This window comes from Oryctolagus cuniculus, chromosome 2 (genome assembly GCF_051225735.1).
Source record: "Oryctolagus cuniculus isolate XC-2025 breed Fujian yellow rabbit chromosome 2, ASM5122573v1, whole genome shotgun sequence".
NCBI lineage: Eukaryota > Metazoa > Chordata > Mammalia > Lagomorpha > Leporidae > Oryctolagus > Oryctolagus cuniculus.
The window spans coordinates 113,905,893-113,930,872 of NC_142868.1; the positions used below are offsets into that span (position 1 = coordinate 113,905,893).

Consider the following 24,980-nt stretch of genomic DNA (forward strand, 5'->3'; position numbering starts at 1 on the left):
GCAATCCATCAGACTACTCATTTAAAGATGTTGTCTGGTGAGTAGCTTAGTATGAGTTGGGGTCATCACACACACACACACACACACACACACACACTCAGATCAGTCTCTGGATAAATTACCTTCATCTCCCAAAAGAGTACTGGCCAGGGTTGTTGCTTTAATGATGCACACGTCTGCTGTTAATGTTTACCAGGCAGCTAATCAGCACTCAGGAGAATACACGCTGTGTTTGCGTTGTTACAAGGTAGATATCATTTGACAATTAACTTCATTACGACTGCATTGTAATCACACACCGTTACTCACTGTGCAGGTTGAAAATAATTAAATAAATATCCATAAAATGCTAGTTGCCATTCATGCATGGAGATGACACTCTCATAAGGATACACTCTCACTCAACTACAGCCACCCAGTTATTACAAGACATAGTTACCGGCTTTACAGTAAAAGGAGGTTGTTTTGTGTAAACATCGTGTGAAATAAGGCTTCTTACCTGGTTTCACTTGTTTCCTTAGCTGTACTATCAAAAAACAATCACAAAGTAGACACTGGAGGGCCATGTTAAAGCCTCTGTAAAAGGGGATTGCATGTATTGAGTGTGTTTTGAATTGTTAAGAGAAAAATATGTAGTATTTTACATATAGGCAGTAATGTTGGAAATGCAAAAAAGTTGATTCCATATTGAGCAGAGCTTTTCAATTGTGCTTTAAGTTTGAAAGGAAAATATTTCCTAAATATCTCGTGCTTAAGCAATAATGACATTTAATCTCATTCTCCTTGTAGGCCTCGCAGTGCCGATTATTTTATGCAGGAAGCTAAACGGATGAAACATAAAGCAGATGCAATGGTAAGATCTTCCGAACTCTGTGCTGAAGCTCCATCACGGGGGCAATAGAGCTGGGTAATTATAAAATCTATTACAAGGATGGCTGGGTCTGTTAAATGGAGAAATGTTTGTACAATCAACCGCTCATCGCCCAATAAATTGTGACTTCAACCAACAATGCCTGACTAGGAGAAAGCCCTGGATAAATGAGTATTTCAATTTAGTCTGGTTTGAAGAGTCACTAGAGCCGATGGACTCAGTGGGTGGTAGTATTCTTTTCCTTTAAAAAAAAAAAAAGAAAATCTAAAAGTGGACATTTAGCCTAGTGATTAACATGCTGGTTAAGATGCCTCTATCCCAGGGACCACACTGTGTTGTAGTAAGTTAAGCCTATACCTGCATCCCATGTGGACATCAGTTCATGTCCCAGCTGCTCCTCTTTCAATCCAGCTCTCTGCTATGGCCTGGGAAAGCAGTAGAAGATGGCGCAAGTGCTTGGGGCCCTGCACCTATGTGGGAGACCTGGAAGAAGCTCCTGGCTCCTGGCTTCAGATTAACTCAGTTCCAGCTGTTGCAGCCATTTGAGAGGTGAACCAGCAGATGGAAGACCTTCCTCTCTGCCTCTCCCTCTGTCTCTTATTCTACCTTTCAAATAAATAAATAAAATCTAAAAAAAAAAAAATGCCTGTGTCCCATAAGGGAGGACCTGGGTTCACTGTCTGACTTCATCTCAAGACTCTAGCTTCCTGGGAAGATGACTTAAGTAATTTAGTTCCTGCCATCCATGTGGGAGCCCTGGATTGAATTTCTGGCTCTAGCCATTGCAGACATTCAGGGAGTAGAGCAGCAGATGAGGGAGCTCTCTCTCTCTCTCTCTCTCTTTCTGCCTCCCTCCATCCTTCCATCCTTCTCTGTCTCTCCCTCTCTCCCTCTTAGATAAACAGATAGATTTTAAAGATTTGTTTATTTTGAAAGTCAGAGTCACAGAGAGAGTGGGAGAGACAGAGATCTTCCATCCACTGGTTCACTCCCCAGATGGCCATAATGCTGGACCGTGCTGAAGCCAGGAGCCAGGATCTTCTTCCAGGTCTCCTACATGTGTGCAAGGGCCCAAGTACTTGGGCCACCTTCCGCTGCTTTCCCAGGTGCATTGGCTGGGAACTGGATTGGAAGTAGAGTAACCAGGACTCGAATTGGTGCCCACATGGCATGCCAGTGGTGCAGGTGGTGGCTTTACCCACTACACCACAATGCCAGCCTGGTAGATTATTATTTTAAATCTAGATTTGTATTTTTGTCTCTTGTTAACATGGCCGTCCTTTGGCTCAATCCCAAGATCAAGTTCTTTTCTCTGAAAGCCTCGTGTTCCTCGTGTGTATCTGGAAGAGGAAAGCTTGCTTTGAACTCAACAGCACGGAAACTGTTACCTGCACGGAGCACCCTAAAGTCACCAGCATTTGATATTTTCAATGAATAACTTGGCTTTCTTGGATAATCTCTTGCTTTAGAAAACTTGAAGCTTTCAAGCAAGAATAGACATTATAAGGTTTTTCCATCGTAATGTCTCATTCCAGGGGTCTCCTTCCTACCTTGTCATTCCAGTATCCATAAATGAGATCAGAAGGCTGGAGAGGAATAAGGCAGTAGGAATGACTTTCAGCATAGTATTGTCATTATTCCAGTGGTGAAGGTGTTGAAACCGTAACAGTGCCACTCTCCCACTGTCATGCTTCCAACTTTGACTCGTACCACTATCAAGCTACATGGGGATGCAAGGGAAGTAACCGCTGAGTGTCAGAAAACACAGGCGCCGAGTGGGAGGGAGAGTAGTCCACACAGTCCCACAGCCTGATGGGGAGCGCCGGTTCCCTGGAGAGGGGGGTGCTTGGCTCCTGTTGGAGAACAGGCCTGAAGTTCTGAGCACCATGAGCGTTTCTGCTCAAGCCCATCATTCAAGGTTTAACAGAACTATCCATTCAGGCCCGCCTTTCCAATTTATCATTTCCCAGGAGCGAGACCCCTGGGCCGGCCAGACTGATCATGCGCCAGCCTCTACGCACGCCCTTGCTCATGCCAGCCAGCTTTGCACCTGCTAAATTCGCACTCACGCACATGCTCACACATGCTCTCTCACGCGGTCTCTGTCACTTTCATACCCCCAATCCAGCCAGTCACCCCAGGCCTCCCCAGCGTCATTTCCCGGTCTCCTCTCTGAGGCCTGTCTGGCGCCTCCATCACTTGCTCCCTTGCCACCACGTCATCTGCACTGGACTCCTCGCTGGTGTTTTGCAAGCTCTCCCCAGTCTCCTCTCTCCAAGCACGTTACATGTTCCTGGAAGGAGCTTTTTGTGTGGCAGGTGCACGTGAAGGGCTTCAGGAAATACTTATTAAATCAAGTCATCTCCTGAATCTGAAGATGTTAGCCAAAAAGCATTACTTTATAGCCTGCTTGACATGCGTAAGGTATTTTTAAAAATTTGATTTGCTCATGAAAAGGAGTTTTGCCCTCTTTCTCTTCTAAGGTGTCATCACTAATGAAACTTTGTTTTGCTTTTTTAGCAACAAGGCCAAGAGTAATAATTAGAGTATTGTGTCGCTGGTTTGGTTTGGTTTGATTTTTTTTTTGGTTGATGAATGAATTATTTAGAAATTGGAGTGATTTTTTTTTTTTTGCAGTCCGAAGTTAGAGTAATTAACCACAAAGAGTAGCAATGTATGGAACCAAGAATTATATATGTAAGTTTAGGTTTATGGAACTTAAGAATATAAAGCTGATTCACAATTGTCCTTTCTGATGTAGGGAAAAACTAACATAAATTTAGCCAGCTGTAGATGATCCAAAAATTATTTTTATTACTTGTTTTCAATGTGTGTGCCCCCACACACTCTCACTCTCAAGTGGGGGCCAGACTGTTAAGGGGAAAACACAAAGTGAAGGGGAAGGATATACAGATGTCATAAGTAAGACGAAAGATTCTAGCCAGGGCCCTGGACCAGCCAAAGTGGGAGATGCAAAAAAAATAAAAGTATGGAAACTCTTTCATGGAACCAGACCGTTCAACTTCCATGTATATTTAGCATAGCCTGGAGGGACATGGAGTCATTAGAAGTAGGAAAGCAGAAATGAGAGAAGCCATGACATTCTATGCTGTGTTGATTGGCCGTTGCAACCTAGATTTGGTATGATTCTGTATGTAACACTCGACTCACCTTAAACCAGCAACCAGTTGAGAAACAACTATAGAGAAGGAAGTGTAGTGCCCCATCCCCACCCATTATCCATGGGAGAAATGTTCCCAGCCATCCCCAGTGGATGGCTAAAACTGCTTTGTTAGGTATGTTTGCTCCATGATAAAGTTCAGTGTGTAAATTAGATACAATAAGATGGTAGCAACAGTAACTAATAAAATAGAACGTGTGTAACAATAGGCCATGATAAAAGTTATTTAAACGTGAGCCGGCGCCGTGGCTCAATAGGCTAATCCTCCACCTTGCGGCGCCGGCACACCGGGTTCTAGTCCCGGTTGGGGCGCCGGATTCTGTCCCGGTTGCCCCTCTTCCAGACCAGCTCTCTGCTATGGCCAGGGAGTGCAGTGGAGGATGGCCCAGGTGCTTGGGCCCTGCACCCCATGGGAGACCAGGAAAAGCACCTGGCTCCTGGCTCCTGCCATCGGATCAGCGCGGTGCGCCGGCTGCAGCGGCGGCCATTGGAGGGTGATCCAACGGCAAAGGAAGACCTTTCTCTCTCTGTCTCTCTCTCTCACTGTCCACTCTGCCTGTCAAAAAAAAAAAAAAAAAGTTATTTAAACGTTACAAATGGTTTATTTCTGGAATTCTCCATTTAGTACTCCAGACTGAAGTCTTGACCCAAGTGACTGAAACGCTGGAAAGTGAAACCAGATGCCGGAAGACTGGTCACTGTGTCCTCACTGTTTGTCTTCTTGGTTCCATTGATGGGATTTTGGAACTCACTAGTCAGGTTTCCCAAAGAAAGTGTATAAGCTCTGTGGTAGTGCTACTGTATTCAAGTGATCCTTACCCAAGGCACTGCGCTCTCCCTCTCTCTTAACCAGGTGGAGAAGTTTGGGAAGGCCCTGAACTATGCCGAAGCGGCCTTGTCGTTTATTGAATGTGGAAATGCGATGGAACAAGGCCCCATGGAGTCCAAATCTCCCTACACCATGTACTCGGAAACCGTGGAGCTCATCAGGTAGGCGCTGTGTCCTCGCCAGGGAGACAAGTGCTGGGAGCAGATGGGCAAGGCCTGGGAGTGCTGGGTCAGCCTGCACCGTGAGTTCCCGGGGACCAGTGTGCATCCACCCAAAACCAGATTGGGAGATTTCTGCAAGGCACATCACACACCCTGTCTCCTCTGCCCTCTCTGGGGGCCAGCCCAGCCAGGGCAGCTCCGTGCCTCCCAACTGCTGCAGGGGGGAAGCCGAGTCTCAGTGGACCATGACATGCATGCTTCCCCCAGCTAGGAAGTGGCAGATTTTAAACGCACTTCACCTCTAAGCCGCTCTCTGATCTTTTAGCCTGGTTCAGGTTAATATACAGTAGGCGCTCCTTATCCATGGGAAATACATTCCGAGACCACCTGTGCGTGCCGGAAACTGTGGTTGCTACTGAACCCTATGTATACTCTGCTTTTTCCTAAATGTGTGTGCCTACGTAAAGTTTAATTTATAGATAGACACAAGAAGAGATTCACCACAATCAGTTATCACAGTAGATTGTAACAAAAGATATGTGAAGGCAGTCTGTCTCTCTCTCTCTCTCTCTCTCTCTCTCTCTGCCTCTGTGTCTCTCTCTGTCTCTGTCTCTGTCTCTGCCTGTCTCTGGCGCTCAGCTTGTCAGATGACAGGAAGGGAAAGAAGGAAGGAATTTTCAAAACCCAGACTTGAGCCCCATGCATGCAGAAGCAGTTTTGTTTGTTTGAGTGACAGAGAGCTTCCATCTGCAGATTTGATTCCTCTAATGCCAGCAACAGCTGGATCTGGACCAGGCCTAACCTGGAGACCAGGAACTCAGTCCAGGTCTCCCACACGAGTGGGAGGCAAGAACCCAGTTGCTTGAGCCATCACCACTGCATCCTGGGGTCCATTTAGTGAGAAGCTGGAGTGAGGATGTGGGAAGTGAACCCAGGCTGTCCAGTGGGAGGTGTGGTTAAGATGTCCACATCTCGCAAGGAAGCATGATTTCTCAAGGGTGCCTCACAGTGGCCCCCGGAAGACACCTGCCCTCCAGGCTGGAGAGAGGGGAGTGCACACCTGGACACCCCTCTAGTGACCTGTAGGGGGAACTTCATCCCTTTTTTTTTTTTTTCTTGACAAGCAGAGTTAGACAGTGAGAGAGAGAGAAAGGTCTTCCTTCTGTTGGTTCATCCCCCAAATGGCTGCCATGGCCGGCGCGCTGTGCCGATCTGAAGCCAGGAGCCAGGTGCTTCCTGCTAGTCTCCCATGCCGGTGCAGGGCCCAAGCACTTGGGCCATCCTCCACTGCCTTCCCGGGCCACAGCAGAGAGCTGAACTGGAAGAGGAGCGACCGGGACTAGAACCCGGGGTACCAGCGCCACAGGCGGAGGATTAGCCTAGTGAGCCGCAGCGCTGGCCAGAACTTCATCCCCTGATCCTATGGAGAAACTTTGCAATAAGCTTTATGTTCTCAGCAGGCTGAACTGCTGCAGATAACATCTGACACTCATTATGTGAAATGATCCCTCCTAAAACTCACTGTCGGAGGCTTATCTGATCCTGAGATCCTGAGCTACCTAGACCTAGACCCCTCTAGCCACGTCCTGCCTTTGCAAATGGAAGATTTCTAACCATCTCAGGTTATAGTCCTGGTCTACATTGACCTGAAGATGGTACGTGGTGTCTCACACCATTCTCCCTCCAGAAAACACTCTGCAGCCTTTGAAACTATCATCCTGACATCACAGAACATACCACCTTCAAAAAGCACAGCACTCCTCAAGAATATTTTGAACATTCAAGCTGCTCTCTATTATTTATCCTTAAAGTATGTAGTGAATTATCGTAAGCTGAGTCACTTCCCTACGCTGTGTAACTTAATCCTTCTATCCAGCTGTCTTTAGTCACCATTATCCAACCTTCCTCTATCCCCCACCATCACCCTTCTCAACGTGTAGTCATCACTAGTCTATATTCTGATTTTTAAAAAATGGTACAGTATTTTCAGCAGTGAATAAGACAGAATAAAAAAATAAGCCGGCGCCATGGTTCACCAGGCTAATCCTCCACCTAGTGGTGCCGGCACACCGGGTTCTAGTCCCAGTCGGGGCGCCAGATTCTGTCCCGGTTACCCCTCTTCCAGGCCAGCTCTCTGCTATGGCCCGGGAGTACAGTGGAGGATGGCCCAAGTGCTTGGGCCCTGCACCCCATGGGAGACCAGGAGAAGCACCTGGCTCCTGCCTTCGGATCAGCGCAGTGAGCCGGCCACAGCGCACCAGCCTTGGTGGCCATTGGAGGGTGAACCAACGGCAAAAGGAAGACCTTTCTCTCTGTCTCTCTCTCTCACTGTCCACTCTGCCTGTAAAAAAATAAATAAATAAATAAAAATAAAAGTTAAGTGAGTGAGATTGGACAGGCTCAGTGCAGTCAGATATTCCAGGATATGTGTGTGTTGAGCACTGGAATTAGTTTTTGCGTTTGTGTTTGGTCTGATTTGTTCGCTGATGCATCCCTAGTCCTTAGAACAGTTCCCAGCACCTAGTATCTGCTCCGTAAGTATCTGAGGAATGAGAAGCAAGCCATTGAGCCCGCAGTGAACTGGCGGATCATGGCTGTTTAAAGGCACTCCCACTTGAAATACAGAAAGACAAATCAGAGGTGCCGATCAGTTGCGCCTGGGGTGCTGAGTGCTACGTGTGCTGTGTCCGCTGCTGCAGGTAACCTTGCTTGGTGGAGAGCAGTCTGGCCTGAAGGTAGTTCCGAATGAACAGAATCCCTTAAACCACCTGAAATTCTAAGACAAAAGGAATTTTCCTCCCCTGAGTTAGAAATTTTCCACTTAAACCTGCACATTGCCTACGAAGCCTGAGGCCCGTCTCCCTGGCTGGGAGACACTGGGAAGCCAGGAGCACAGGAGGGTGATCGCAGTGTCTACCCTAGGGTGCACCCTTGGACCCCGCAGTCGGGAGAATTCCTTTCTCCACAAGGGGCCAAGGGACACTGGAAGTTGGAGCTCCACCAGCACCAGAACCAGCCCAGCAAACCTCTCTTCCCACCCCACCTCACCACTGACAGTACCATCCAGGCCCATGGGGAGTAGCAGTGACACCAGATCCACCAGGCAAGCGAAGAAGTACCAGGAAAAGTCCAATGCAATTGGAACCCCTGCCTCCCAGATAGGCTAAAACCTGCTTGCTAAAACCTAAACAGGGGGACTGCCGGACAACCCAGAGTCTCCTAACATCATAGCCAGAATGCCTGGGATACAAAAGGAATTCACTCCTTATACCAAGAACCAGGAGCATCCCACCAGTCCCAAGATGAGTCAGATGTAGGAATTACCTAACAAAGATTTTAAAAGGAGCCACCATGCAAATGCTTTAGTAAGCAAAAAAATAGGAAAATTTTGTCCAGAAAGTGGCAGTTACTAAAAAAGAATCAAATGGAAGTAACAGGACTGAAAAATATCATAACAGAAACAAAAATATTCCCTGGATGGACTCAGTAATAGAACGGAGATGACAGAAGACAGAATCAATTAACTTGAAGACAGAAAATAGAATTTTTCCAGTCTGAACAACAGAGAGGAAATGGACTGAAAAAAGGAAACTGAATAGAGCCTAAAGCACTGAATTACTCCGTGTTCTGCTCCTACCACGGAATACGACAGGCGAGGCAGTTTATGAACAATAGGAGTTTATTCGACTCACAGTGCTGGAGCCGGGGAAGCGGAAGAACACGGCACCAGCATCTGGCTGGGCCTTCGTGCTGTATCATAACAAATGATGTTGCCTGAGACAGAAATAACTCGGGACTAACTCACTCTTTTTGTCAGAAGCCCACTCCCTCAGTAATCGACTCACTCCGACAGGCTGGCATTAATCCATTGGTGGGGACAGAGGTCCCGAGACCTAACCATCTCTGAAAGCTCCCGCCTCTGAGTACTGTTGCATTGTGGATTAAGTTTTCAACCCATAAATAGGGGTGGGGGGACCACACATCGAAACTACAGCGTTCCACCCTCAGGTCCCCAAGTCCATGTCTTCACTACATGTAGTACCTTCCTTCCATCCCAGTAGCCCCAGAAGTCTTAACTCTGTCATCAGCTCCAGGGTCCGAAGTCTCATCGAAATCAGATGTGGGTAAGACTCAAAGCATAATTCGTCTGAAGCAATGACCCCTCCAGCTGTGAGCCTGGGACATCAGAGCAAGCCACCCACTTCCCACATTCAGCGGGGGGACAGACATCAGATAAGACATTCTCATTCCAACAAGGAGACGTGGCCACCAAGAAGGGGAAACCGGTCCAAAGCCCAACAAGGAAAACAATAAGTCTTGAGCCTGGAAAGCAGCCCCCTTCTGCATTATGTCGCACAGCCTGGGCACCCTTGGGCAGGGGGTGGGCCCCCGAGGCCTTGGGCAGGCTTTCGCCTGTGGCTTGGCTGGGCTCGGTGCACCCAGCAGCTCTCTTGGTTTTGAGCCTCGTGCCTGCAGTTCTCCCTGGCTGTAGCTCTGCAGTCCTAGGGTCACTCAAAGTGGAAAGATGTTGCTGATACTAATCAATCACAGATCATCTGTGTATCTGTAATGCCCAGAGGAACCACTATGAAAATGATACAGAGATGCATCCAGAAGTACCACACACGTGCGTGCTGTGATAACAGTATCGTTTCCTGAGCAGAGCAACAGTAGACTGGCCCACCATGCTGGGTGCCTTACACACTGACTGGGGTCATCCTAATGGCAGTTCCACGTGATCAGCAATATTGGTCTTATTTTATAAGGAAATGGAGGCTTAAATACTCTAATACACACATCTAAGCTCGCATCACTAATAAATACACTTTGCTTCAACCTGGGACTCTCTGGCCATCACACCTATTAGCTCAGCTCTCTCAAAGAGTCTGCGTACATAGCTTGGTATGTTATTGGGAGAAAGCAATTGCCAGTGCTCTGATCCAGAGAACTAAGTGGAATTCAGTGCCGTCCATAAAAGCCACTAGTTTCTCCTAACACATCCATGGAAACAAATATAGACTGAAAGTGCTCCCAGGACACGCAGACCATGGTCCAAACAAGAGTTGTGCAGCAAAGAAAAAAGGGGTCAGTCTGGGCTTTCGTGAGTGCCAGGGGTGAGAATTCTTCCCGAGAAAACCCCAGAGGGATTGACCTTGGCCTCCCTCTGTCAGCCGCTCAGCCATAAATCAGCATTTGGGAAAATGGACCCATTACTGGACACATCAGTGGTTCTTGAGCTGGTAGCACTCTCAGCCCTCTGTAGCATTTGAACTTGTACCGTTAACAAGCAGAAAGCAGGTAGGCATCATCAAAGTCGTTTTGTTGTAGCCATCACGACAACGTAATGCGTGGGGAAAATGGAGCAGGCTCAGCTAGCTTTTCAGAAAGGATTGTCAGCAAGTACTGGTAAGTATCGGGCAGGGAGAACGACCATCCTAGGATAGGTTTTGTTTATATTTTCAGTGGTTGTGCATTCATTTTTATTAATTTGAAAGGCAGAGTAACAGAGAGAGAAGGAGAAAGAGAAATCTTCCCTCCACTAGTTCACTCCACAAATGCCCGCAACAGCCAGGGCTGAGTCGGGCAGAAGCCAGGATTCTGGAACTCAGGGTCTCCCACATGGGTGGCAGGGACCCAAGTTCCTGGGCCACCATCCATTGCCTTCTAGGAGTATTAGCAGGAAGATGGATCAGACGCGGAGGCAGGAATCGATCCCAGGCACTCTGGTCTGGGTGCTGGCGTCCCACACAACAGTCTAACCCACTGCACTATGCCACCACCCAGGGAAGGTTTTGTTGTTAGTAAGAAGGCTTTGTTTTTTTATTTCTTTGCTTTTTTTTTTTTTCTTTCTTCTTTAGGTATGCTATGAGACTAAAAACTCACTCAGGTCCCAATGCCACACCAGAGGACAAGCAGCTGGCCGCGTTATGGTGAGTGTGTCATCTCAGCCTGATGTGGTATCCCCAGACTCTGACGCCATCATTGCAAGCCAGCTGCTAAAATGCGCGTCTTCTCACTTCCAAAGCCCAGGCCGGTAATGCTGACCCAGGAGAGTCCTGATCATTCCTTGCATGTGATCTGAACTCACAGAGGTTGAAGAGGGACAGGTCAATTACACAAGGATAATTGTTTTCTGTATGTTTTCTGTATGAGGGTGTATTTTTTTTTTTTTTTTGACAGGCAGAGTGGACAGTGAGAGAGAGAGAGACAGAGAGAAAGGTCTTCCTTTGCCGTTGGTTCACCCTCCAATGGCCGCCGCGGCCGGCGCGCTGCGGCCGGCGCACCGCGCTGATCCGATGGCAGGAGCCAGGAGCCAGGTGCTTTTCCTGGTCTCCCATGGGGTGCAGGGCCCAAGCACCTGGGCCATCCTCCACTGCACTCCCTGGCCACAGCAGAGAGCTGGCCTGGAAGAGGGGCAACCGGGACAGAATCCGGCGCCCCGACCGGGACTAGAACCCGGTGTGCCGGCGCCGCTAGGCGGAGGATTAGCCTAGTGAGCCGCGGCGCCGGCCTGAGGGTGTATTTTAAAATCAGATGGGTCTATGTTTTAACAATTTGAATATGAGTGGAATTTCTCTTGTGTTTAACATTTTAAATGCAATCAAAATAATTCATGTGTTTGGTTGTCAAGGGGGGATTAGTATGACTCCAGCATGATGATGCATTAAAGTTCTCCGCACAGTAATAAAATCACATCCTTCAATATCTTTCTATATTTATCACTACAATGATAATGATTTTGTAATTATAAAAATAATAATTTTGCCTGTGGCATCTCCCTGGGACCTGTCACCCTACTCCCGATGTCATAGGACATCTCTCATGGGTTCCTTCTGTTAAAAAAAAAAAATTTTGTTGTCCATTCGGAAGTCAGATCAAGTCTCACAAAGTTCAGCAGCAACACACACGAAAGAGTCTTGGGTTATCTCTCAGCATCACATCAGCTGGAGTCTGGAGCGTTGACACCGTGTCACAGGATCTGGTGTGTCAGTGCCGGATCTTAGTGGTGACAGTAATTCTGGGTGACAAGCACCCAGAAGGAGAGAAGAGGTCTCGGGAAAGGCTGGCTACACTCCTTTCTCCAAGTTCCATATTGAGATAAATAATGACTGTTAATGACTACTGTTGTGTTAGGTGCCATACTAGCAGGTAAACCACTACAGAATACCACGGGGAGTAATACGATGACCACTGTTCTCAGTGCTTTTTCATATCTGTGACTTGATTTGAACTCATTCAATGGGGCGGGGGGGGTCTTCAAAATATTCATTCATGGAAAATGCCTCTTAGAAAAAAGTTACACATGGAGTTCAAAAAATTTTTTGCACCAAAGTAAGCTTGCTTTTTAATTCTGTTTTCCATGTATTTTTGAAAGTACCTTCCTACTCCAGTAAAGTATGAAAAAGCAAAGGGAACCAATGGCTGGCCCAGGAGGCCAGAAGTCCCTTGCGCCACTCATGGGGAGAGACTGCCCCCTGGTGGTCAGAGAAGACAGCGGCCAGACTTTGCCACCCAACAAAGAGGTCCTAATAGAGCTTCCATGAAATGATCAAACAGTAAATATATTTATCAAGTACCTCCTTGTAGTCCTTGGACAGGTACTCACAGACATCCATGAGCTTACAGATAGATTTTGCATACATAACCGTGTAATCACGGAGTGCCTGGGCATGTGATGTTTTTTGAACACATTTGTCATCTTCTAAGGGCCCCTTTTCTGTCTCTGCTGCAGTTACCGATGCTTGGCTCTCCTGTACTGGCGGATGTTTCGACTCAAGAGGGACCATGCTGTCAAGTACTCGAAAGCACTGATCGACTATTTCAAGGTGCTGCCTGGTGTATCAGCAAAAGACTCCCTTGCATTGAGCTAACTGTCAAGGGCATCCTTGAGAACCCCTGCTTCGGGGCTGGTCCACGCCACCTCTGGTCTCCAGCCCTATATGACACACCTGTGACTTTTGGGCTCAGAATGGTCCTTGCAAGCCCATCTAATTTATGTCTCCCTCTTCTTGTCTGAGTACTTGTATGGCCTCAAGAGAAAGAAGGTTCAGGCACTCATGGCAGTGTCCTAAGAAATTCGTCTTTTTTTTTTTTTACAGGCAGAGTGGATAGTGTCGCTCCCCCTCTTCATGGAGGAACGACACTAAACCCTGCCTAGGCTTCATATCCGAGTCATGGCACCATTATGTCGCTCCCCCTCTTTGCAGAGGAACGACACAGGACCCTGCGTTGTTCTTTTGTCTGCTCGGCCCTCCCCGGGTTTGCTGCTGGTTCTTCCCGGGTTGGCTACTGTCCCTTCCACCTCCGTGGAAGGGCAGTTCCCCCTGCCACATTCCCCACTTCCGCGGGGGAGCGGCACACCACCGGCCGGCTCTCTCGGGGGCTGCACACGTGTTCCTTCAGATAGATGTTCCCCCTAGATGTTCCTGGTGCATGTTGTCTCTCTCCTCCTTTATAGTCCTCTTCCGCCAATCCCAACTCGGCTGCCCACACGCCGAGTACGCTGCTCTCCTCCAATCAGGAGCAGGATCAGCTCCTGGAGGTCATCACTCAAGTTGGCAAGAGGCAGCTGCGTAGAAGCTATTTCCTCCTCTCCCAGCGCCATATTGTGGGAGAGCAGATGCATAGAATAAGTCTTAATTCCAGTAACTTAGTCTAGTCCGAGTTGCTCCCCACAGATAGTGAGAGAGAGAGAGAGAAAGGTCTTCCTTTGCCGTTGGTTCACCCTCCAATGGCCGCCACGGCCGGCGCACCACGCTGATCCGATGGCAGGAGCCAGGTACTTATCCTGGTCTCCCATGGGGTGCAGGGCCGAAGCACTTGGGCCATCCTCCACTGCACTCCCTGGCCACAGCAGAGAGCTGGCCTGGAAGAGGGGCAACCGGGACAGAATCCAGCGCCCCAACCGGGACTAGAACCCGGTATGCCGGCACCGCAAGGCGGAGGATTAGCCTAGTGAGCTGCGGCGCTGGCCGGAAATTCGTCTTTATAGCAGACATCAATTCCTCCATTCACGCAGAGCTTCTTTCCCTGGGAAGTAGCTAACTTCGAGCCACTTCCTCCTGCTCTCCAGTAGCTCGTTTACTTTTTAAAAGAGGTTGGGGTTATTTAAAATGATAGAAACCCTGTGTTGAAACTCAGAGGCACTAGGGCAGTAGCAACGTGCAAGTACAAGAGTAAGCATTGCCAAAGCCTGCTTGTCTCAGGGAGTAAAATTCCTTTCACTGGGAGAATTTTTGCAAAGAGCAAAGCCCCTTCTCCAATGCACCGTTGTAAGGTGAACCTGAAGTTAGTCATTTGTTTGAGATTTCTGGGCTATTTCTCTAGAGAAATGAGAACTTTGCACCATGCCTGCCTCTGCCACCCCTTTGCAGCTACACAGCCATCATTGCAGGTCCTCGAATCCCCAGCCTCTACTTCCTGAAAGTTATCTCTGATGACTGCGCTATCTTGGGCCCCATGGCACTGTGGGTGCCCTGCTGCCTTCCTCGTTGTGCCTGTACAGTCACCAGGTGCTAAGCGAAGGAGATCATGTCTTGACCCATGGTGCGTCGTGCGTTGCACTGGTGTTGAGCCCTCCCTTGATTTCACACCCCGAGAGTCACGATCAGTAGTTTTCAGAAATAGAAAATCTAAGAGCTCATACTAAAGAGAAGCCTTCCAATCAAAAAATGCTGCAATAAAAAAGGAAGCTGCATTCTGAGAGCCACAAGAGGTTATGACAACTTTTAAGGGATCTAAGACATTCTCGGGGTGTGTGTAGGCAGCCCATGAGTGTGCAGAGTGGGTGGAAAACCCAACCTCCCCACTCCTGGCCATGTCCCTTCCAGGAGCCGTTTGTCTTTCCCCTTCATCAAAGGCTGATTTTTAGTGTATTTTTCATCAACAGTGGCAAGATGTACGTATTTATGCATCACAAAGATCATTTTCCCCCTTCACAGCCCAGTAGACTTCTCTCCAGAAAGATATTCTAGGGTTCTCAGAGGGGACGTTCTCCTTGCTGTGGACACAATTTTAAAAGCCTGATGTAAACACCTGGCTCATGCAATGTACACCCTAAATCAGCATCTCTGGGTATATCTGAATTTTCGGCCATCCTGTCTGTCAAGGGAGCCTACTTTAATTTCTTCCTGTAGGACTGTTCACCAGCATCTTCTTTGAAGACAGATAATTTTAAAAGTTAACAAATGAACTCGATAGAATTCAATGGCTTGTCTCTTTGCAGGCATTAAATAAATGTGTATCAATAGTTCCAGCAAATAATCCCTCCGTTCAAATATTTAATTTGTTCCTTTTCAGAAAAGGAAAGCAGTTAGTCTGGGCCAGGATTGCACAGGCTCTCAAGATTCTGTTTTGATTGGGAATCTAAAATGTACACGTAGAAACCCAAGCTGTGGGCCGAGCCTTTCACGTTAGCCGCTGTGGGGCCCCCGGCAGCTGCCCTGACTTGCTTTGAAAGGAGGAGCAGGGAGCTTTGCCCTGGTGGAGCCCCGCATCCAGTGTCTCTGAATCCGCGTGGGGACTGCGAAGTCCTCAACACTCACGTCTCCCACACGCGCATTGACTGGCCGCTGTTGACCCCTAAGCTCACCGCACTCACCGTCTCTGTTTTTATTTTCCTGCAGAATTCATCAAAAGCCGCCCAGGCCCCGTCCCCATGGAGCACCAGTGGAAAGTAAGTAACCCATTGGTGAGCAGGGCCATGCATGGTGCTCTCACTGTCCCCAGGGGCTGCCCCACTGCGCCTGCTCCGGGCCTCTCCACTCTGGTTTCTCTGCCTCTCCCCTTCCAGGAGCACTGGAACCCCATCCCCCATGTCTCCCAACCCCTCTCCCACCAGCTCCGTGGGGTCTCAGGGCAGCCTCTCGAGCGCCAGCTCCCTGTCCCCGACCACCATCATCAGCATCCCGCAGCGCATCCACCAGATGGCGGCCAACCACGTCAGCATCACCAACAGCATTCTGCACAGCTACGACTACTGGGAGATGGCCGACAACTTGGCCAAGGAAAACAGAGGTAGGTGCACCGCTGGTGAGGGGTGGGGGCGCGGAGTGGGGCAGAAGGTGTGCAAGGTTCCCTGGCTGGGGAGACGGACTGGCCCACAGGCATCACCACTCTCCAGTTTTCTTGGTTCATCCAAGGAGAGGGAGCAGGAGCTGCACCTGCTGGGTGACACCTTTCCTGACCTGTCCCCTCACTCAGGGACTACAGACAACAGCAGAGTTTTAGGTGTGACACTGATGTAGCTAGAGGTGTGGATAGAGGTGTGCGGGTATTGGTGCAGATAACAGGTACAGATATACACACATGTGTTTTCCCTTTGGACAGTAAGCTCTTTTGAAGGTACTTGTATTATTCATCTTTGTAGTCCTAAGACCTAGCATAGGGGCTGCCGCTGTGGCTAAACCTCTGCCTGTGCCACTGGCATCCCGTATAGGCACAGGTTTGTGTCCCAGCTGCTCCTCTTCCCATCCAGCTCTCTGCTAATGGTCTGGGAAAGAAGTGGAAGATGTGGCCCAAGTGCTTGGGCCCCTGCACACATGTGGGAGACATTGAAGAAGCTCCTGGCTCCTGGCTTTGAATGGGCCCGGCTCCAGCCATTGCAGCCATTTGGGGAGTAAACCAGTGGATGGAAGATCTCTCTGTAACTCTGCCTCTCAAATAAATAAATAAATAAATAAAAAAAAAAAAAAAAAAAAACCTAGCACAATCCCTGGAACACAGTTAGAGCTTGAAACATTGAATGAATGAATGAGAATGTTAAAAGCCTTTAAGCACCAGCTGCTTACAATTGAAAAGAGAGTGTTTTACATGTAGCTATATTTATTTTTTCTTATTTTCATTTTATTTGAAAGGCAGGGTGTCCTTGACAGACAGAGAGCAGCCGTGCACTGGCTCACTGTCTAGATGCCTGCAATAGTCAGGCCTGTGCCGGGCCACAGCCAGGAGCTAGGAACTCCATCCAGATCTCCTACATGGATGGCAGCAACCCAAATATTTGAGTCATCACCTGTTACCTCCCAGGGCTCACGTTAGTAGGAAGCTGGGATTGGAAGAGGAGCCAGCACTCAAAAGAGGCTCTCCGGTATGGGACACGGGCATCCCTGCAGGCATCTTAACCAATGTACCACACACCCATCCCTATGTGCTCTCGCAAAATAACATTGGTTTTTACTAGTTACAAAAGTAACAGACACTTACTGTGGCTACATTTGTAGTTCAAGACCTAGTGCAAACTCCCAAGGCACCAGCATTGTGGCAGAGCAGGCTAAGACTCCACCTGCGATGTGGGCAGCCCATATGGGTGCAGGTTCAAGATCTGGCTGCTCCATTTCCCATCCAGCTCCCTGCTACTGTGCCTGGGAAAGCAGCGGAAGATGGCCCAAGTGCTTGGGCCTCTGTACCCTCAGGGGAGACCAGGAAGAATTGCTCTGGGCTCTTTGCTTCAGCCTGGCCCAGCCCTGGCTGTTGTGACCATTTGGGGAGTGAACCAGTGGGTGGAAGATTCCCTCCCTCTCTCCCTCCCTCTCTCTCTCCCTCCCTCCCTCTCTCTCTCTCTCTCTCTCTGTAACTTTTCCTTTCAAATAAATAAATATATCTTTAAAAACAAATAGAAAGCTACAGCAAAAAAAGTTTTTAAATCAGCAGTAATCTTATCACCAAAAGTAACTCCTGTTAACATTCTACCAGTTTTAGTCTTTCTTCCCCAAATGTGCGCTATGCTTACCAGAGTAAGATCATACTGTGTATCTTCTGTTCAATTAGCATTTATCAGACACTTTCTCATGTCACTAATTCCAAAACACCATTTATGGTGTTTAGCGTAGCAGCTAAGATGCCACCATGTTCCATAATGGAGTATCTGGTTTATATACCCTCATCTGTCTCCCTGCTGATGCAGATCCTGGGAGGTAGCAGGAATGGCTCAAGTGATTGCATCCCTTCCACCTGCCTGGGAGACCTGGATTACATGTCTGGCTCCTGACTGCATACCCACCGCAGCCCCAACCATGGTGGGCATTTGGGGAGTGAACCAGTGGGTGAGGGAGCACTCTCTCTCGTGTGCTCTCTCTCTCTCTCTCTCTCTCACTGTTTCCCTCTCTGCCTCCCCTCCCTCCCTCTCTCTCCTCAATTTCTCTGAAAAAAATTAAATTTGAAACATTTTAAACCTACCCTTTATCATGGTTCTTTAATACTGTCGGAACATGATGGCTATGTAGCAGTCAAGTGCCATTTCTCGGACCATGTCCCTGTTGTTGGACTGTAGGCTGCTTCCAGTTTTTTCCTACTGTGGCAAACAGCGTTGTGATAAATATTCTTACAGAAGTCATCACCACATTTCTGCTTATTTTCTTAGGAGGGAGTTGTGGGTCAATAAGTATAAATTATGTAAGGCAACATCTTGATCAACACTGTTAACTCTACTCCTGAAAGATTAACCACTTTACTCCTCTCATATCTGCAACAAGGGGGAGGCTAAACCCGAGCTCACTTTGGGGCCAGTAATTGCTACCAGTGTCCCCATGGGAGTGTTAGCTTCTGAGAACAAGAGCAGGATGTCCACGTGAGCAATGGTTGGCCCAGGTGGAGCCCGAGAGTGTAGCACTGTGCAGGACAGAATTGCTGCACCCTGGAAGTCCAGTGGGAGAGCCACAGAAGTCAGAGGCCAGCAGACCCGCCAGAGGAGCAGGCGTGGAACAGCGCTTCCAGAAGTGCCTGGCCGAGGGCCTGAAAGGGCCAGGGGAGCAAACCAGAGGGGACGAACGTATAGAAATACACACATGCAGGTTGGGAGCCCCTGGAGAGGCCACGCTACAGAGAGCTCAGTGCCGTGTGCCAGGGCAAGCTCAGCTCCACCTCTCCTCCTCCTCGCTCCCAGATCCCCGCCATGCCTGTCTTCCCAGCCACCTGCAACAGTCTTCCTGACCCTCACCTCCCCTCCCCTCCCCTCCCCTCCCCTCCCCTCTCCTCTCCTCCTCTCTCCTCCCCTCTCCTCCCCTCTCCTCCTCTCTCCTCCCCTCTCCTCTCCTCTCCTCCCCTCCCCTCCCCCAGCAGGACTCCATCTGTATTTATGAGGGGACTTCAGAAAGTTCATGGACAACAGAATTAGAAGAAGTTTATTTGAAATCAGACCTGGTTTTTTCATAATATATGTTTCCATGAACTTTTTGAAGACCCCCTCAATATGCATGGATTTCAAAAATTATTTGCACCAAAATATACTTACTCCTTAATTCCATTTCCCATAACTTTTTTTATATAAAATTGATCTCTTTGAAAGGCAAAATGACACAGAGATTGATCTTCTATCTGCTGGTTCACTCTCCAAATGGCTGCAATGGCTGAGGCTGGGCCAGGCCAAAGCCAAGGACCAGGAACTCCATCCAAGTCTCCCACGTGGGTGGCAGGGGCTCAAGCACTTGGGCCATCTTCTGCTACTTTCCCAGGCGCATTAGCAGGGAGCTGGGTCAGAAGCAGAGCAGCTGGGACCGAACCCACACCCAGCGTCACAGGCTGTGGCCTAACTCTGGGCCACAACAGCAGCCCCTTCCTTGCGCTTCTTCAAGTGCCCTCGTTCGTGTGCACCTTTGTACAATGTGCCCCAGATTCCGACTGCTGTTACTCAGTGACCCCCCTGTGCCAGCAGAGTGGCCACATGACCTTGTCGGTCTTTATCAGTCACTGAGCTGAGCCCACCTGGGGTCCATTCCTGCCCTGCCCCCACAAGATGCCTTGTTTCATGAAAGGGCAAACACAGAGAACATTCCAGAAGCTAGAAGGCCCACTTCAGTAAAGATGACTCAGGACTTTCAGTAGAGATGACTCAGCACCTTCAGTAGAGATGGCTCAGCACCTGGCTGAGATTTGCCCGCAGGAACCCAGAGCCTCCCCAAAGTTGGACTCACTGTTAGGCCCCAGCGTGTGCAGCGCCTGAGCGCAGGATAAGGGATGACAGAGCCGCATTGACACTGAGCACAGGGAATGTTACTGCGCTGGGAGAATGCAGTCTGAGAATTGGGATTTTCTTTGCCATTTGGCTACGTTGACATTATTCACTTCAATTACAAATGGCAGATCCCGCTCAGTTAATTATTTGGCTGGAGGGTGAGTCCCGCCCCCTTTGGTTTGGTTTTGTTCAGTGGAATGCTGCAGACACGTGACGACACACAGAATCCTTGATCTGTGCAGAGAACTTGAACGGGATTTTTTTTTTTCCTAAGTCACTCGGATCCTGAGCTCAGAGCAGCATGGGTGGCACTCTTAACAGTTCTCTCTGTCCCCAGAATTCTTCAACGACCTGGATCTGCTCATGGGGCCTGTCACCCTGCACAGCAGCATGGAGCACCTGGTCCAGTACTCCCAGCAGGGCCTGCACTGGCTTCGGAACAGCACCCACCTGTCCTAGGGCCCTCGCCCTGGAGCGGGGCTGGGCTCTCGTCCCCACGGACAGCTCACTGTTTCTGGACACTGTGCTACTGAAATTCCCAGCCACAGCAGCTACCAAGCGGTGGTGAACAGTTTCCGCAGCATCGAGCAGTGGTTTTTCCCAGGGCGTGTGTGTTTGTATGTGCGGGTGTACAAGAAGCCGTCTCTCAGTGTGCGCGTGTGCGTGTGTGTGTGTGTGTGAAGGTACAGCTCTTCAAAACACACACTCTATCTAGTTTCCGTGACTCCGGGCTAGACAGAGTGATCAGAGGTTCCTGATGGAAGGAAACACACACATGCATACATCCACGCAGTCACACACACACACACACTTTCTGTTTCAATGCTAAACCATGACTTCCTAGAAAGTTCAACCAAAATCTCCCGGGTTAGGTCAGCAGGTGCAATACCGCACACCCAGAGCGTGCCTGCTGCTTCAGATGACCCTAGCTCTTATATTCTTGATTACTTTCAGTATTAATACTTACTGTTCCCGATTTTTTTTTTTTTTGACTGGCTTGTATCCATGGGTGATTGACACATGAAAACATTTGGTTATTTTTGTGCCAGGCCTTTACAGGTTTGCATGTTACCAAATACCCTGCCCTTTCCCTTACACCCCGCCCCCGACCCTGCCCCAGTGCCACATCCTCGTTGGATAACTGCTTTACAAGCAAATGGATCTGCTCCTACAAGGCTTCCCTACTCCGCCCCCAAAACGGTACGAAAAGGACACCAGGATTGGATAAAAACTCGGTGTCTGAAAATTAAACATGAAAACAACGACTCGGTTAAGACAGTGTGGTCTCCTGCACCTGGGACAGTAAAGCCTGCAGCCACAGGCACTTCTCCCTGCCTCCGGGGCCCCGTGGCTGCAAAGCCATGTGTCATTCGTAAGCCAAAGTGTTGCAAGTCTTTCATTTCTACAATAGCTGTCTTACAAATTGCCTTGGCCACATGGGGATGTGGACCTAGAGTGTCCCATCACCGGGAGCCTGTATCTGTTGCTCATCAGGCTGAGGGTGGTCTGCTGTTACAATACCGTCTGATTCTCTCTCACTCTTCATGCAGACTGGGTCACGGCGGGCCTTCCCTGCATTTCGGTTTGGGGACTGCTTCTCCGGCTTTGATTGGCAAGCTGCTTAGTACACGGGAAGTTATTCCTGCATTGATTGCGATTTTGTTTGGGGTGGCAGCGATCAGTGCACCTCGCTTATATCACTTGCATCTGGTCTGTGTGCCCCTTGCCCTTCCTTCTGTTCTTTTGTTGTTGTTTTTTTTCCAATTAAGTTTACATTTTACTTTTTTGACATCTTGTTTACATTTTTTTGTCTGAAGTTTCTATCTTTGATAATGTCTTGTCATACCTGAGATGTAGTCTTATTAAATGTATTTTGATGTAAAATAGTCTCTTAAAACAACTTCCCAAAAAAGGGTATTTGTTACCACACTTCAGAAAAAAAAAAAAAAACAAATAATATCCTTAAGGCCTCTTATTTGACAAAATTACACCAGGATGGTCTGAGAGAGAGAGACAGGTGATGCTATACGTGGAGCAGTCCACTTGGCAAGGCGCTGATGGCACGAGATTTGTATACGAGATGCTGATACGTGTTTTCACTGATACAGCTTTGCTTGCAGCGTTAACGTTTTTGTCAGCCTGATCTGTAGGTGGGAAACAAGATTGCTATAATTCACTAGTTCTGAGCACTGATTAAAAACTGTACAAATGATTGAGCCACTCTGATGATTTGGAATTCATTGGAAATGAACAAGTGAAGAGCCCTGAAGCTGGTATTTGGCCTTGGCCTCCAAGCATTGGGAAAGGTGAAGTGTTTCCACCCACCTGCTTCCGTCTGAGGTGTCCCTTACAGCCCTTTGTTCTTGGACTTCAGGAGCCCCTCCTGTGTGGGAAATTTGAATCTTAAGTGAGAAGTTTGGGTTGTATAGTTTTGGTTGTTTTTTGTTTTGTTGGCAGAACTGCAACTATTCTACATACTCCTGTTGAATTCTGATGAAACTTTTAAACCATCAGATAGGGGGCTGACCGATGGGGTCTGTCACACATCCCCAGGGAGCTCTCCTGATCCTGCCCACCCATCTGTAAAGTTGCAGGCTTTGTTGTAAGGGTCCTGGATGTATTTATCCAGGAAACCCCACTGAGATATGCAGGTGGTCTCCTGGTGGCTGTGTCCACAGTGTCTTTATCAATACTCTGATGACCCGTGGTTCCCAACCAGATGTCTTGTGTCGTGGGGTTGTGTTGGGGGCTGCCCAGAGCGTGCCAGGCCTGTCACTGTCTCCTCTCATCGGTAGAGCTTGCTGGGCCAGTGGATTTCTCTTGGGTTTGGCATAGATGATTTTGGTCAGAAACCATCTTCTGATTTTTGCTTGTGAAGGTCAAGGCTCACCTGTTCTTTTTATTTAGTTTTGCTCCAGGTTTAGATGTCGTACTTTGCTCATTGTAAAAAGTCAAGCAATGCAGAAGTGTAGAAAGTAAATTATCTACATCTGTGGTTGCCCCATCCCCCGGGGACGATCACGACTGATGGTCGGATGTGTCTCCTTCCAGTGAGTCCTGCCATTCAACCAATGTTTGCTCTCACTTCTTTTCTATTTGAAGACTCCGTCTGTCCTCAGACACTCAGCACACGTTCAGCTGACCTTCTCCTGTCATGACCTGAGTGGATGCCATCCTTTGTAATCGGGTTAAAATTCTCTTTCAAAGAGAGCAGGCCAAATATGTCCCCAGCCACAGCTTGGCATTCATTCCTGCTCCACGCAGACGGGAGTCATGTTCAGAATCATGCCTGGAGAGAGAGGTTTGGTTACAGCATATTTCCAGAAACTTTCAAGTAATGCAAATGGACCCACTTAGACCCACTATCTTGAGGGAATGTACTGGAAAAAAAATAATCTGAAGAGTTGACAAATTGTGTACTAGGTTGAACACGTGGAATGCAATGCAATGAGACTTTCTGCACTAAAACTCATCCTGCTATGTACAACAATGATGTGTGTATTATATAACAGTGATGTGTACATTTCTGACACCCCATACGTAACATACACAGTTTGTATAAATGCATACATTTAAAAATATATATGTACAATACAGCTAACATGAAACTGTAGTACGCCTGACGGATATTACTAGTGCCTAACCTTGAGTATAAGTCACTGCGTGTTCTCATCACCTTGGAAGTGCAGTAATTGTTTAGAAAAAATGAATCAGTGCAGCCAACATTATTTATGAATCACATCTTTGAAACTGTGCAGTAGCATATACATATATATTTTTAAATAACATTTTTCACAGTTTTCCAGAGTTACTGTTGAAATCTGTATCACCAAAAAAAAAAAAGCAAGATTTTTTTAATGATGTAGACACCCTTCAGACCCAGTAATCTGCGTGTGCTTTCCTATTTGTAGATACCCAAGAGACTTTAGCAATCACCAGCCTTAATGCATGTACAGGATATTATTGTGACTTAATTTATCTGCAGTTTTTAATCCATGTGACATTGGGATTTATAAACGGACTTGGATTAAATATGTCTGCCTTTCTAAGGTTGCAAATGTTACATTAAATGATTTATGTTGTACATGAGAGAAATCGAGTTGTACGTACAAAATGTCCATGAATTTTTGTGTATATTTTTATAAGGAAACTGGAGAATCAAAAGACATTCCTCTCCGTATTCTGGCTCCTAGTTCATCATGCCTTTAGGAGTAACCTTGTTGTTTTCACAAATGTTTTCAGTGTAGCACCCATAGATTCTCATGAATAAGCCTGATATTTTTCTTGGGGAAAGAAGGGATTTCTCTAACAACAGCGATTTATGCTTGTCTTTCCCATATCTCAATGCATACACACATGCACACAGCCTCTGGTGTCCCAGAGAGTGCCCAGTTGAAAGCTTTTTGGGAACTTCCTACTGACAGCTGTGTGAACACCTGCTCACTGCCACCCTTGGGACACTTTCACTCACAGTTCCTTAATGCCGCAGTGAATTCCCTGGCTGACTTGTCAAGCTTCTGCAACGCAGGCCAACATGGCCCAGTGACACTTGGAACATTTGGTTGAGTCGAATAAGAGGAATTCAAACTGATGAAGATGGCAGGGCCTTGGAGTGAGGTAGCCACTCTGTGGGAGGGTTTTTGTTGGTTGTTAACCTCATTTTCACCCTTATCTCCCTTTCTGTTCCTTCCCCTTCTCCCCAAACCACAGAAGCAGTAATAACAACAAAAGCAAAATGACTTCACCTTGTCCAGCCCCGATCCTGAGGTTCTAACGTAGCTTGTCTTTTCCCTGCTACACCATTGCACACTGCTGAGTGTGGACAGAGGAAATGCACAAAGGGTCTGTTTCCACATAGGCAGTTGTCGAGTCCTTATGAGTGGAGCAGAGGGATGTGGGATGTGGCCAAACCCTGCCTTGGGTCAGGTGCCTTAGGTCACCAAAGGGACCACCTCATCCCACAAGTTGGCCAGGCTTGGCTTGGCTGGCTT

General features: G+C 48.0%; 1 protein-coding gene across 8 annotated transcripts in view; it reads left to right on the top strand.

Annotated features, from left to right (window-relative positions):
- The window catches only part of AFF3 (ALF transcription elongation factor 3), a 598,401-nt gene extending 574,232 nt beyond the window's left edge, over window positions 1–24,169 (top strand). For 7 of the 8 annotated variants that reach the window (XM_051842640.3, XM_089325975.1, XM_089325974.1 and 4 more), the window contains 7 exons: window positions 790–853; window positions 4,906–5,042; window positions 10,901–10,972; window positions 12,775–12,868; window positions 15,668–15,717; window positions 15,835–16,058; window positions 20,327–24,169. In XM_051842640.3, coding sequence (XP_051698600.2) covers window positions 790–853; window positions 4,906–5,042; window positions 10,901–10,972; window positions 12,775–12,868; window positions 15,668–15,717; window positions 15,835–16,058; window positions 20,327–20,448 — 763 coding nt within the window. In that variant the 3' untranslated portion in view covers window positions 20,449–24,169. The remainder of the gene's footprint in view (window positions 1–789; window positions 854–4,905; window positions 5,043–10,900; window positions 10,973–12,774; window positions 12,869–15,667; window positions 15,718–15,834; window positions 16,059–20,326) is intronic. The other variant, XM_089325977.1, reaches the window with a different exon arrangement.
- Window positions 24,170–24,980: the final 811 nt, after the last annotated feature.